Source organism: Sinocyclocheilus rhinocerous, unplaced genomic scaffold (assembly GCF_001515625.1).
Source record: "Sinocyclocheilus rhinocerous isolate Xijiao unplaced genomic scaffold, SAMN03320098_v1.1 scaffold890, whole genome shotgun sequence".
NCBI lineage: Eukaryota > Metazoa > Chordata > Actinopteri > Cypriniformes > Cyprinidae > Sinocyclocheilus > Sinocyclocheilus rhinocerous.
In genome coordinates, this window is record NW_015637021.1 from 74637 (window position 1) to 89474 (window position 14838).

Consider the following 14838-nt stretch of genomic DNA (forward strand, 5'->3'; position numbering starts at 1 on the left):
TATATATTACGTTCGGTGGTTTATCAGGTTCATTCAGTTATAGTTTTGTACATCTATTGCTTAAAAGAACAATTCACAGTAATTTCTTTCAGAACCTGTATGATTTTATTTCTTTCATGCATGTGAAAAAAATCATTGACCAGGGGCTCCAAAAGTAATTCAATCAGATTTTTTGCAGTATATTACAAGTTGTCTAAAAACAATATGATATTTTATGAGGAACAGACAGAAATCAAAGTCATTATTCATTGAAAATCTGAATATTTTTAGGAAAACGGTTTCTTTAAATGAAAATGAATCTGCATATATGTATATTGTGTTTCTAGCTTGAGTATCAGAGGCAGCAGCTTCTTGCTGATCGTCAGTCGTTTCATATGGAGCAGTTGAAGTATGCAGAGATGAGAGCCCGACAGCAACACTTCCAGCAGATCCAACACCAGCACCATAGCAACCAGCCTGGCAATCAGTCTGGCAGTACTCCATCTGTACCCCACCAGCCTGTCATTAACACCTCTGCCCCGCCCCCAACACAAAGCCCCGCCTCCGTGAGCGCCACTAATGCCCACAATGAAGCTCCACCCCCTGCCTCTCACAGTTCTCCCCCCACCAACACACAGACTGGAGCAGCGCATGGTAATGACAGAAACATACACGTGTATGCACGCTACACACAGTAGCTGTCCAGTAGATGTATACATACACCACCATTCAAAAGTTTGAGGATGATAAGTTTTTTTATGTCTTGCTTATATATTTGATCAAAAATACAGTAAAAATAGCAATATTATTACAGTTTAAAATAACAAGTTTTTATTTTAATATATTTTTCAAAATGCAATTTATTCCAGTGAAGGCAAAGCTGAATTTTCAGCAGTCATTACTCCAGTCTTCAGTGTCACATGATCCTTCAGAAATCACTTTAATATGCTGATTTGGTGCTGATTATCAATGTTGAATACAGTTGGGCTGCTTAATAATTTGTGGAAATTATGATACTTTTTTTGGGATTCTTTGATGAAAATAAAGTTCAAAAGAATAGCATTTATTTAAATTAGAACTTTTCTTTAACAATGTAAATCTCTTTACTGTCATTTTTGATCTATTGATCAACTGATCTTGCTGAATTAATTTTGAATTTTTTTCAAACATATTACTGACTGAAAATCTTTTGAACGGTAGGCTATTTGCTCTTACAATGATTCGATTTAAATATTTACTGAATGATCATCATGAAATCTGAAATTTGGTCACAGTTCAGTGTGATTCAATGATTTTGGCACGATTCATGATATTTGCAACTGAAATAGGCCAAAATTTGTATTTTGGTTTAGAAATGTTTACTAAAATCAGACTCACATTGTGTTTGTTTTTTCACAGTTTTTATCAGTGAATGCACTTATATTTGCACCTATTTTTATATAATGTATATTTATATTAACTTGTAATGTAATTATTGTATAATTGTCTAATAGATTTTTTTGTTTTTCTGTTTTACTCCAGATTCCAGCACTCCACTTCCAGGGGATTCTCTCTATCCAAATGCCCCTGTGCCTCCAACACAGTAAAAGAAATGGTGAGATTTAAAGGGGATCAGTGATTCCAGTGAAGAAAATGAAGGAGATTAGATAGAAAGCAAAAGAGACAGAGATATAAAGGGAGCGATAACTTCTCTTTTTGTCACTTGCATCATTTTTGGGAGAAAATTATATAAATGAATTCTTGCCAGCATCTTGAATATGACATCATTCAAAATAAATAGCTAAAGCTAAACACAGATAACCTTTAAACTGACTGACAAATAAAACAGAAAAAAAGACCTTTGGTTTGGACTTTTGGAAAGGTCTTAAACTGAAACCCCTCTTAACACCCAACAAAAAGCACTCCTTACCCAAACAGCCTGCATCCAAGTACCAGGTACAAGGCTCAATATTCCCTTGTCCGTCCTCCATTTTCAGTAACATCTCTTAACTTTGAGGCGAACTACAGGATCCAAGGTACCTGTGATCTGCACTCCAGAAGCATCTCAATGTACTTTAGGTACTCATATGGAAACAAACATACAAAAGAAAACCAAGAACAGATTGCACTTTGAGAATGTTTCCGATTCTTACTTTTTGGAGGTATGAAGCATAAAGTCAAAATTAGCCCTGACTTAATGTTTTCTTTTAACAACGTTATTTTTATCACTTAATCTTTGTATTTGTTACATAGAAGCACTTGATTTGGAGTAAGTCTGAAGAGAAACTTGACTTTGTTATCGTTCATTTGTATGCGTGTGTGTGAATGTCGTTTTTGCTTTTGGGACAATGTGAAAGCTTCAGTGGTTTGGCCTGTTTTTTGTGTACAATTAGATTTTAGCATGATAAAAAAAAGAGACAACAAATTAGTATTAAATCTGTTTACTTTGTCTCTGACAACATGTACTGTAAACTTGGAAATCATGTCATCAATAATTGATGTTTGCATGTTATTTTTTGGGTATGTGTGCACGTCATTGCCACAAAATATAAGTTACTCTACATTTCTAACAGGTGAAAGTAGTTGTTTCATTTTCATCTCATTGCAATGCTTGTGAGAATACTTAAATATTGGAGTGTATGATTAATCGACAATGAAAACATTTTGCGAAACGCAGCAAGGAATCATATTGGTTCCTCAACTCAAATAGAGTTGAATCAGTCATTTTAGTGAGATCATATTGCACATTTTAGTATCCAGTGTTCATGCCAGAACTGATGTTTCAGTTCAGATTGTTAACCCTTGTGCGTCAATTTAAAAAAAGTTACACAGAGGTCCTTAGAGGACAAAAATGTCCATGTTAAAAACGGTCATAAAAATAGATATATTTTTTTCCGCTTTCCTTGATATAAATGTTTTTACCAGCATCCGTCCTGATCATAACTACCAAAAAAATGCAATCATTTTTAGGATTTTAACCCTTTAAATGCTAGTTTGTTTACATAATGCCACTGTTTTTTATGAAAAAACATAATTATTTTCCATGTACTAAGCACTAAAACTAAAATCATTTTTAAAATGTTTTCATCACTTGAAATAAAATAAACCTTAACTGAAATTAAATAAAACTAACATTCTCACACACAAATTTTTCAGTTCACACATAAGAACCACACTATAAATATGGAAAATAGTAAAAAAAAAATTTTTAAAACATAGTAAAAATGTTGACGAATGAGAGCCTATTAACAAAGAATCCATAATTTTATGCTTAATGGCACTGGGATTAAATATTGCTGTTTTAATGGGTTTCAGTGGGGACATTTTTGTCCTTAAGGTCCTGAGTGTAACTAATTTTTATACCTAGAGTAAAATAAAATTCCAATAAAAAATACCAATTTTTGACAAAATTTATGCTGTTTACATTAACAGCCAAAATGATCAAAATAACAAAAATGAAAAGGACACACGAGGGTTAAAGAGTGTGTGTGTGTGTGTGTGTGTGTGTACACGGGTGTTTCAGTAACAGGCCAAACCCACAGAAAGTATTTATGACATGAAGGAAAAACATTTTGTTTTACAAATTAGTGGCAACTACCTGATGAGTTGGGACAAGGGATTTTAAAGCTATGTTTGCAGCTGTGGTCTGTGTATCTCATATCTTCATATTGTAACTGTCCTATTTTTGTATTTTTATATGTTTCTTTACACTATTACGAATGACATAATGCTGTTATCATATTGTACATGTCTGCAATGTTTCCTTCTCTTTCTGACTTTGGATGTTGTCGTATTATTGACATGTTCATGTGAAAGTGTCAGTCGCTTTATTCGATGAAGCTGGACTGTGTGTGTGTGTGTTTTGTGTGCATGCACTCTTTGATTTGCCACACATCTTTTTGTATGTACGTATGTATGTTTTTTTTTTATTTTAATCTACATTAATTTGCCGTGTTTCCAAACTACAAATGCTAGTAGTGATGGATGTACAATCTGCCAATATCAGAATCGACAAACTCATACACTCCCGCTGTGATAGTACCTGCAGTTTACATCCTCACACATGTAAGTGGATGCACACATATGCAGTAGTCCAACATGCAGTATTACTGACAGAACAGATTCACATCAACAGTTTTGCACACCTCATAATCAGTATTGAAAATGTAATTTGATCAATTTGCTCAGCTCTTTGGTCTTTGTCTTTTACATTTTAGTGGTATAAGTAGTTGTCATTTTTTTAATTTTTACATTTTGTTTATACTTTATTTTTTTAATGGTGAAAGCTGGTAACCATTGCATTAAGATGTGTGTGAATGTTTGAAGATGTTCAGTTCGACCTTTGAGGAGATGTAGCAGGAGCTGTCTAAAACCTGTTTGACTTAGAATGGACGATTTTGGTTTCAAAAATACTGAACGTTTCTGCACAATAAAAGGCATCATCAGTGATATGAGCTGTGTGAAGAGTTTTCAGAATATAAACCCATCTTATATTGCTGATTAAAAGGAGAGTTTAACATTTATCATGCTAGAAATTCGATTATTACAGTTGTACAAAAAGAAGCTCTCAAGTTTATCATGAATGTGACATTTAAACTTGGAAGGAAAAAAATCTGGGAAAATTTTTAGCAAATAACGTCTTAAATTTTGAGCAGTTCCTTGCACAAAGCAATTATACCGTTTCAGAAAACATGAGTCGTAACTACTTTTGGAGATAATTCGATCTTTTTGGAGCTTCACATTCATAGTCACTACTTTCATAGTAAAACAAAAAACAAACTGTACTTTCCATTAAAATAAAGTCATACAGGTTTTGAGCAACATGAGAGAGGATGCTGTTGAATTTTCATTTTTGCGTGAACTATCCTTTTAAGACTGAATAGCAGTATATCATTCATTCACTAGTAGGCAATATTTATCTTTAAGACTGGAAAAAAAAACACCAAAAATGATAACTAAAAAGATAACTGTATTAGCATCCACACCAGCACATGATAACGTTCTTCTTATTATTATTATATGCAGTTCTGTCATCTGCTGCTTTAAAGGCTCAAACTTGTTAAAGTCAGGTGGATTCTGATTGGCTGTCAATGATTTTATGGTCTATCATCGCCCATCTTCATGTTTTATCGACCTCTTATCTCACAGTTTTGACTTTTTTCCCCCCTCAGAATTGCGAGATACAAACTTTGAAATTTGCAGTTACCTTTTTTTATTCCGTGGTGGAAACAAAAACAATTGCGAGACGTAAACTATAGGCTAGTGTTATGTTGGGAATCAGTAAAATAAAGAAGCAGAAAACAAGCAGTACTGAACCACACAGTTTACTTAATCTTCTTCCTTTATTACAATCCTACAATAGAACATGTATGAACAACAGTGCCATCTAGGGGAGGCCTTAAAAGTAGCACAATTATTCAGACACAACATCTTCCCCTTTTCAGACAGAATATAGCAGGCTTTAAACAACAGAAATACGTATAAGCCCAGTGCCTGAAGCGATATCTCTCGGAAACAACATTCAGTTTAGGGGAGAACAACTGTTTCAGTGCTTGTAAAGATCCATCATATGTATCAGCGGTAAGAGGCAAAGTATTGTAGATTCGTTGTCCTTCTGTTCCCAAACAGTGTATTAGTAGTGCTCTCTTCCTCTCGGCGGAAAACTCCTCGCCACCAATAGCAAGCAGGTAACGTTAGTTCTGAAATAACTATTCCCATGCATCAAAGTGAATTTTCGGTTCACCTGGGCAATCCAGAAACGCTACTGGGGGTTGCAGAGAGAGCAGAGACATCCTGGCATCCTCGTCGCCAATTGTTATGTTGGGAATCAGTAAAATAAAGAAGCAGAAAACAAGCAGTACTGAACCACCACACACAGTTTACTTAATCTTCTTCCTTTATTACTATCCTACAATAGAACATGTATGAACAACAGTGCCATCTAGGGGAGGCCTTAAAAGTAGCACAATTATTCAGACACAACAGCTAGCTATAATCTATAGATAATAGATATATATATGATAGAATAGAATATAATAGAATTATCTGAAAAGCTATAGATAATAGCTTTTCGGATATTTGTGGAAAAGTCAGAATTACGAGATATAAACTCAGAATGGCAAGAAAAAATATGAGTTATATAGGAGTTTATATCTCACAATTCTAACTTTTTTCCCTTACATTTCTGTTTATATCTATTTAATTCTGTTTCTGAAACAGGCTTCCATATTATCGTTATATGGTGCGGTATGAATAGGCCTTAACAATAATGACAGACGACGTTAGGATCACTATCAGAACAATAATGGATGATTAAAAAAAAACAAAAAAACATTGACAGCCAATCACAATCGACGTTCATTGACCAAGTTTAAAAAGGGTATGATGCGACACTATGGACCACACAACAGCCATTCAGAAGAGTTTCTTTCTGTTAGCATGCTTCCTCGCACTTGCTGCTGTTGAAGAACACAGGGTGTTCTTATACGTAGATACCATCAATAATGTCTAAACAGTCCTTTTCTTTAAGTTTTGTTTAGGGAGTCCACTTGTCTTCTAAGGTAAACACAGGACCACTAAAACATGTAGGCAGCGAGAGTTTCCCCAGCCAACACATTCAAACACCTTCACATACTCCTAATTTGGTATAGTCTTGTATTGCTTATTGGGAGAGAGTTAACTATACTAAAATGGAAGTGGTTGGTACAACAATGCCCTACAAGGCAACCCATACTCCCCCACACACACAGAGTACACCCACACTCACAGCTCTGACATAGACAAATAAACTAAATCAAAGATCATTCTGAATATTTATTAGGATACACAGCAGACAATAAAGAGGGATGTCAAATGACTTACAAACATTTAGACAATAGGTATTAAAAAAAAAAACTACAATTAAGAGCCAATCAAAATGTCCCTCACAGTTTAAGACAAACAGGGGCAGAATACAATAACTGCTGGAATGAATGGCTGAATGGAAGGTATTCAAGCAAACCTATGAACACCAGTGGAAGTTTTTGGAATGAAATGAGCCATAATTCTCCAGAAATATGATAAAAGGCACTTAAGGAAAAAAGAACGAAACAAACAAAAAAAAAGCTTAAATGGAAATGAAAAATCACATACATGGGGGGCCTGACGGACAAAAATAAAATAAACGTGTTTGAATTCTTCAACCACTCATGACCATCCTTACGAGTTCTGTAGAAGAAAGAAAAAAACAAGAATAATTATGAGGCAGTGATCCAAGAAAATTCAACACAGTATCAGCAATGTTGCCATGGACACTACACGTGAAGTTCTAGATACTTCTAGACCCATAACAGCCACAGATCGTACTAAAACAACAGACTTCATGTGTAGCTCAGTAACATGTCCCTGCAACAACAGGAGGTGAAATGCAGAAGCCCCAGGATGATTTGAAGGAAAAGGGGAGGAAAAGAGATTGTCCAGGCCTAAAGAAAATTAGAACGAGTTAGCATACCTTATAAAGGCATGGGGAGAACAGATACATACACAAGTACAAAACAGATAGAAAGCAGGAACAGCAATGTAACAGGACTGGAAACTAGAATCAACAATACACCTCTTTACAAAGCCTCCTAAGGTAACAGCAAAAGTTCAAATTACAAAGTAGGAGATTCTATAAAGGATGAGGCTGGGTGTTTACACAAATTTCACAAGCTTGCAATTTGATTAAATAATTATCTTGAATAAATTTGATTTGATATTGATTCATTAGGATATATCAGGTACATGTAAATTTTTCAAGGAAAAACCTCTCATAACTAATGCTCTAAACTATACAGGGAACCCGGTCAAGTTGGTACATTACTATATTAAAGGTCAAATAATAGCCTTTCAAAATTAAGGTAAATGTAACATTATGTGACATTGTTTACAAGCTGTTTTATTGACGTCTTTCCATGATAGATGATTTGTTCATGCTTCAACTGAAAACAGCATAGACCAAAAGACCAATTCTTGGGATTTGATAAACGTTATGGGTTCATCAAAATGAGATATTGACTAAAATCGAGAAATTTGTATTTTTAACTCTACACTGGCACCGTTTTAGTCTTTAATATGATGCTGACAGTCATTTTTCTTTCACAATACCATCAGCTTCCATACACTCTATGGCTACACTTAATGACCAAAATCTGTGTATTGAACATATTTAAGTGGATTGATAACTGTATTTGGCTGCATTGTGTGTATATGGCCTATAAAAACAAGTGCAAGCAAAAGGGATTTGAATATACAACATTAAAATTGTAACATGTATTTCAGAATAATGTGGAATGACTTGTTTGGGGGGAGGTGGGCATCAGGGTGAGCAAATTTAGCATCATCATGGCAACAGTGGGATTCAGGGAAGCCTATGCACATGCAGAAATGCTACATGCTACGCTACAGCCAGGGGACGCAGTAGAGAGGGAGCTGCAGGAGACAAGAATGAGTCAAAACAAACAGAGGACCATCCGTACCCTCTCCTCAACCAGCCATAATGTGGGGTACAAATGCTGTCAGAAGGAAAGGCAAATGGATTAAACACGGACTTCAAAACTTTTGCTGTAGTCTTGATGTTCAGAGAAGAAAAAAGACCCATATGTGATTGTTGTACCTTCAGCTTATTGATCAGGGGAAGTAACAGAGTCATATGGGTTTGGAACAACATGAGGGTGAGTAAATGACAGACTTTTTTCTTTTTGAGTGAACTATCCCTTTAAATGAATGGGACGAGGCTTTCAAACATTGTTATTTTCAGTCAATAAATCCATATTTTTAGCAAATAATACAGGCCAATGCATGCCTAAAAGTCACAGAAGCCAAGGACAGGCCTGACCTTCATTACTGGGGTTGCCCAGGACTTTAAGGACCTCCGCATTGACAGGGTTCTGCCCCAGAGCACGCATCACATCCCCGCACTGATTATACATGATCTTCCCATCTCCTGTTCGGTCAAACAGGAGGAAGGCCTCCTTAAACTCTGTTAGCGAGAGAATGAGAGTGAGAAAATGCATTAGGCGGGTGATGCAGAAAATTATTTGTAGTTATGTGAACTGAAAATGACAATGAGTAAAAATTCATGTGATTTATTCTAGCAACAAGCACATCTTAAAATAAAATCATTAGGCTTCTAGTTCTTGCATGAGGCTTTGAGATCACTATCATAGCACTTGGCAGAGCAGCTTACAGGAATGCGATGCTTCCCGGGCCGCCCTGAGTCAAACTTAACACACACACACACTTGCTGTGATTAACCATATATGGGCAGAAGAGAGAACAAGCACTACATCAACAGGAATATGACACACTGTACACCATGCACTTACACTATGTATGCACTATGTAATCCACCGTTTAATGTATGAGATTTTTATTTTTTTTAATAAACAAGGGGGGATACTACATAACAGACAACACAATAATTAAAAATGTGTTAAAAAGAATATACCAAAGGGACACAAGAATGGTACTGAACATCTTTGCTGTTATTGTTGTCTTTAGCTTGTTAAAATTTAAGCACAGCAGTTTATCATGAAGGAAGTGATAGATCTGATTTGTTGTTATTTGTAAGGAAAAAGTTATGTTGCCTATACTCTCCCTGGAGTCTCTTGAGTTGATTGGTAAACACGCAAAATTGAATAAAGCACAATAAGACTTGTTTTGCTCATGAACAACTCCTTGTTATGAAGTAAGCATGAAATAAAACATTACACTATCAATTTAATAAATGTTGATCTTATTGTGAATGATTCATTATGACACATAGCACATGATACCACGCCACCTCTGCTAAAATATTTGTAAAACAGATCATATTATTATTATTTTCTTGAATTCAACAACGCCAATCAATTTTCCCATTGACACATTCCAATAGCAGCAGCTTCCGGTCCTTCAAACGCGACGCATCTGTAAACTGTCTGCACTTCAACCTCAGCATGTCAGCACCAGAAATTAATATAAAAGAAACCTCCTCATGGTTCTGTTAGGTTTGGACACTAGGTACAGCGAGCACAAGCATGTACACCGTATCAAACCCATCTGAGAGCTAAGCATTGACTGCACATCTGTCAGCCAGTTTAACTGATGTGCAGGCCTACGTTTATTTTGCATTAATCGGCAAAACAAACGCAACTATATAACCACGACGAAATTCATAGCATCATATTATTTCAATAGTCAACATTTATTACTCACCACAAATCTGGTCCTCTGTGAAGTCAGACTGTCCATGCCAGGATTAATGGAGAAGAGAAGATCAGCGTTAAAACAGAAGAAGGTTTGTTACAAAGAGGTTTGTTATTCCAATAATATTCTAAGGATTCTAAGATTATCCTACAAAATAAAACACTCAGAGCAAACCATGCAAGGCACATTTGAATATTAAAGGGTGAGATATTGGACTGAGAGCAGAGCTTGGTGGCATAAATACCTTATGATTTGGGGTATCAATGTTATGTCCGTATTGGTAAACCGACTGCATGACTAATAGGCGTTGCCTGCATTATAGTGAAAATGAGAGATGGCTGGCTATGATAATGTACTTACCATGACTGCAGTGTTTGAGGATGGAGCGAGAGAGCGTCGGTACGAGCGCTGTGTGAATTACAGTATGGGCGCACACTCTCTGCCACACCGCTAGATTCACGATGACGTCATGTCAGCTCGATTCAAGCCGAATCGGCCAATCAAATAATGCGGCGCTGGTTTCCCTCTACTGTCATTACCGGTGTATCAATATTATAAGCGCAATTAAAGAAACTTTGAATACCGTAATGCAGGGTTTCCCAAACGGGGGGTGGCGAGGGAACTGCAGGAGTTGGTAAGTTGATGCACATGAACATTTACGCATTTGGCAGACACTTTTTATCCAAAGCGATCGACTTACATTCAACGTACACATTTTATCAGTTCTTTATACTGTCCCAGGGAATCAAACCCGTGACCTCGACGCTGGTAGCTGCCTGCGTTACTGTTTTGGCTACAGATGAAAAGCTAATATTTAAATCGAATGTAAAATTAAAATTTATAAATAGGGGCTGCATAATTAATTGAAGTAAAAAAAAAAATCACGATATAAGTTAATGTGCTTATCAAATAAAAGACGTCATTATTTAATTAAATAGGTAAGGTGTTGAGCATTGAAGCGCGGAACTGTTCATTCACAGGCGAGCAGCTCATGATCCCACTAGCCCCTCACTGCAGAACACAAGATCCAGGAGGAGTGGTTGGATCCACATCTAGGGGGTGGAGATTGGTAGGTTTAGGGGTAGAGATGGGTGGGTAGGGATCAGGGGGTGGAGACGGGTAGGTTTAATTAAAGGACCCACAGCAGGGGTGTCAAACTCAGTTCCTGGAGGGCCAGAGCCCTGCAGAGTTTAGATTCAACCCTAATTAAGCACACCTGATCCAACTAATCAAGTCCTTCAGGCTTAGTTGAAAACTATATGGTATGTGTGTTAGAGCAGGGTTGTCACAAAATTCTGCAGGGCTCCGGCCCTCCAGGAATTGAGTTTGACACCCCTGACCCACAGGAATGGCTAAATCCTCTTTAAAAAGTCAGTGGTTCTCAAACCTGTCCTGGAGTACTCCTGCCCTGCACATTTTGTATGTCTCCCTCATCTATCACACCTGATTCAACTCATCAGCTCATTAGTGGAGACTGCAAGACCTGAAGTGGGTGTGTCAGATATAGGGAGACATACAAAACGTGCAGTACTGGGGCTACTTCATGGAGAGGTTTGAGAACCCCTGGTTTAGGTATATGTAAGGTGGGAGGAGTTGGATCTGTATCCAACCACGCCCCCTGGACCTTGTGTTCTGCAGTGAGGACCATGATCCGGTGTTTTCAATATCTCAGATTCATCTCACCCAATTCGCATAGGTTTCTAACATTTTTGTATTGTATTTCAGTACAAAAATTTCGCAGAAAGCTCAAGGGTTTGAATGTTTGAAAGTGATGAATTTAAGACATAAATATTAGTATTGTAACTAACTTTTATTGTAAAATTAAATTATAATTATCATCAAATATTCTTTTTATTTTACAGTACAATTTATTTATAACATTTATATACTTCTGTCTTCATTTTTATGATTAGAGTCTATTATTAGACCTATTATTATTATTATTATATTTAATTTGATGGTTTCCTAAAACATTAGTGACATCAGGGAACCGTGAACAAGCAAATGTGCCATTATTAAAATATTAAATGAAAATATTAGAGGGTACTTCAAGTAAATATTTTACATCTACACTCTAAAAAATAATGGTTCCAAAAATGTTTTTTGCAGTGATGCCAGCATAGAAGAAGCATTCTGGACCTTCAGAACCTTCAGTGAACACTTCTTAAAAGAACCATTTTTTTCTTTGTGTGAAGAAAATTTAAAAAATCTAAAGAACCTTCTTCCACTATAAATAATTTTTTGCAATGGAAAGATTCCATGGATATTAAATGTTTTCATTAAACTATAGATGCCAATAAAGAATCTTTATTTTTAAGAGTGTAAGGGATTCAGCTGAAAAAAAACCTGCCATAATGTTCGACAACATCTCTCTCAGACAAGGACATCATGTATCTTAAAAAAGAAAAGAAAAACATTCATGTAAGTGCAACTGTCAAGAAGGCTTGGCAAATATAGAAATGTTTTGTTCCACTTTTTCGTGAGAGGCATATATTACACCTTATTTATAATGAATTTTTTTAATCAGTGCATTATTAGGTTAGGGCTTGGCTGTGTCTTTGAGTATTGTGTTAGGACTATGTGGTGGTTGGGATTTGATCTTGTAGCCAGCTTATAAATCAGGGGTGCCCAATCCTGTTTCTGGAGATCTACCTAACTTCAGTTCCAGGCCTGCTCCAACACAGCTGTCTATAATTATCAAGTGCTCCTGAAGATCTTAATTAGCTGGTTCAGTTGTGTTTGATCAGGGTTGGAATAAAACTTTGCAGGATGGTAGATCTCCAGGAACAGGATTGGGCACCGCCGTTGTAAAGCCTTTAACTTTTCTGAACCTTTTTTTGTATACAAAGGCAACATGCAAACAGTTATTTCTGCATGACATCTAAACAGATGCCTGATCTGGTATACCAGAGTTGACATGACTTCTAGTTTTCCCACATAAAGATCAAAGAACTTACTTTTTAAATATAAGTTGTATGATCATTAACAGGTAAATAAATAAATGTGGAATAGTTCCATTTCCCAATAATGTAATTTACATTGATTCCAATGCATGTTTCTCAAATATCATCTGATATCTTCTGAACAGATCTTCAAAGACTCTTAGAAGTTAGAAATATGCATTCTTCTTGCACTCCATTAGATGGCACTAAAGATTCAGTCAGGATGGGTGTTAGCACAAAGAATATAAGAATGAAGACAATTATTCTAGTGAAATAATAGTAAAGCACTAGATTAGACATGTGTCTACACAGACACTTTCCAGGTCAGATGCTTAACTAGGTTCTCTATAAACTTTGGTATTTGGTAAAATCAAAACCTATAACAAAACAGACCGTAGATCGAAAAACATTTATTTTTGTGATGGCACACAACCAGCACAAGAGTTCAGAATCTTTTTTTTTTAAACCAGTTACATGTCAGTGTCAAAACAACAATGTCTATTAGATCACTTTACAATTCATTTTCTTAATTCATTTCATAAACTATAATTTTTGTTGAGGGATGCAGACAGAGATATCATGGATATGATTTGATCCTGTTTTTGGTTAAAATGACACAAATATTAAAGATGTATAGTAATTTTATACATTTAGCTGAAAATATGATTTTGAACCAAGCTGATGAGACAAATTTCACTAAAGTTGATCCTTTAAGGAAATATATTTTCTCATTCAAACAACTCTGTTCACTCCTCCTGACTGGTTCTCTCTCCACACTGGAAACGTATGAAGTCTAGCACACGTGCATCCTGTAGAGTCAGGTACTGTCCCACAGTATATTTGGGATCTAGGAGGAAGGTCTGGGGCAAAAGTCTCGTCTCAGATTCACCACATGGTATATCGTCCAAGTTGCCAAGAGAAACAGGTGCTTCGCCCACTATATGTTGCCCCAGCTTCCTTCCCAGAGCGTCCATCCCTTCCTTAGGTCCACCTTGAAACACAACTAGCGATCCATAGCGCCCCATCTCAATGCCAACCTGCCCGGGAACTGCTCCATGTACATATGAGCCAATGTGCCATTTAGAGGGCACAGCAAGTGATACGGCGCACCGCATGCCAATGTTCTCACCTAATCGCCCTGAAAGGGGAAAAAAATACTGAAATGAGATGAGAATGATGAAAATTTTTTTTATTATTATATTTAATTATTAGGAGGTAGACAATAGACCGTGTGTGCTGGAAATGCTTACAAGCTGTGCAACTCATGTTGTGAAGATATAATCACATCATGTAATAATATAATTTCTTGTGCAATACAGACTTAAAAAGTCTGGGGTCAGTAAGATGTTCTGATGATTTTAAAAGAAGTCTCTTATGCTCACCTGGGCTGCATTTATTTGATTAAAAATTCAGTAAAAATAGTATTATTGTGAAATAGTATTACAATTAAAAATAACAGTTTTCTATTTTAATATATTTTAAAATGTAATTTATTACTGTGATGCAAAGCTAAATTTTCAGCAGCTATTACTCCAGTCTTTAGTGTCACATGATCCTTCAGAAATCAATCTAATATGCTGATTTGCTGCTCAAGAAACATTTCTTATTATTATCAATGGTGAAAACAGTTGTGCTGCCTAATATTTTTTAAATTTTCCAGGATTATGTGATGAACAGACAGAACAGCCTTTACTTGAAACAGATTTTTTGTGTAATATTGTAAATATTACAC

At 36.0% G+C, this 14838-nt stretch overlaps 1 protein-coding gene, 2 long non-coding RNA genes and 1 pseudogene across 3 annotated transcripts in view; 2 read left to right on the plus strand and 2 right to left on the minus strand.

Moving 5' to 3' along the window:
- The window catches only part of LOC107748388 (SWI/SNF complex subunit SMARCC2-like), a 16119-nt gene extending 13308 nt beyond the window's left edge, over positions 1-2811 (plus strand). Inside the window, exons 25-26 of the mRNA XM_016563164.1 lie at positions 327-633; positions 1501-2811. Of these exons, the coding sequence (XP_016418650.1) occupies positions 327-633; positions 1501-1565 (372 nt within the window). The 3' untranslated portion in view covers positions 1566-2811. The remainder of the gene's footprint in view (positions 1-326; positions 634-1500) is intronic.
- Positions 2812-7079: 4268 nt separating this feature from the next.
- LOC107748415 (uncharacterized) overlaps positions 7080-14838 on the plus strand; it is an 8674-nt gene continuing 915 nt past the window's right edge. Inside the window, exons 1-2 of the long non-coding RNA XR_001640926.1 lie at positions 7080-7166; positions 11536-11538. This is a non-coding gene — a long non-coding RNA (uncharacterized LOC107748415). The remainder of the gene's footprint in view (positions 7167-11535; positions 11539-14838) is intronic.
- On the minus strand, positions 8817-10631 carry LOC107748414 (uncharacterized). The gene is made up of 3 exons (XR_001640925.1): positions 10525-10631; positions 10174-10201; positions 8817-8956 (listed from the first exon to the last, which is right to left on the minus strand). It is a non-coding gene; the product is annotated as an uncharacterized LOC107748414 (long non-coding RNA).
- LOC107748413 (elongation factor Ts, mitochondrial-like) overlaps positions 13676-14838 on the minus strand; it is a 2954-nt pseudogene continuing 1791 nt past the window's right edge.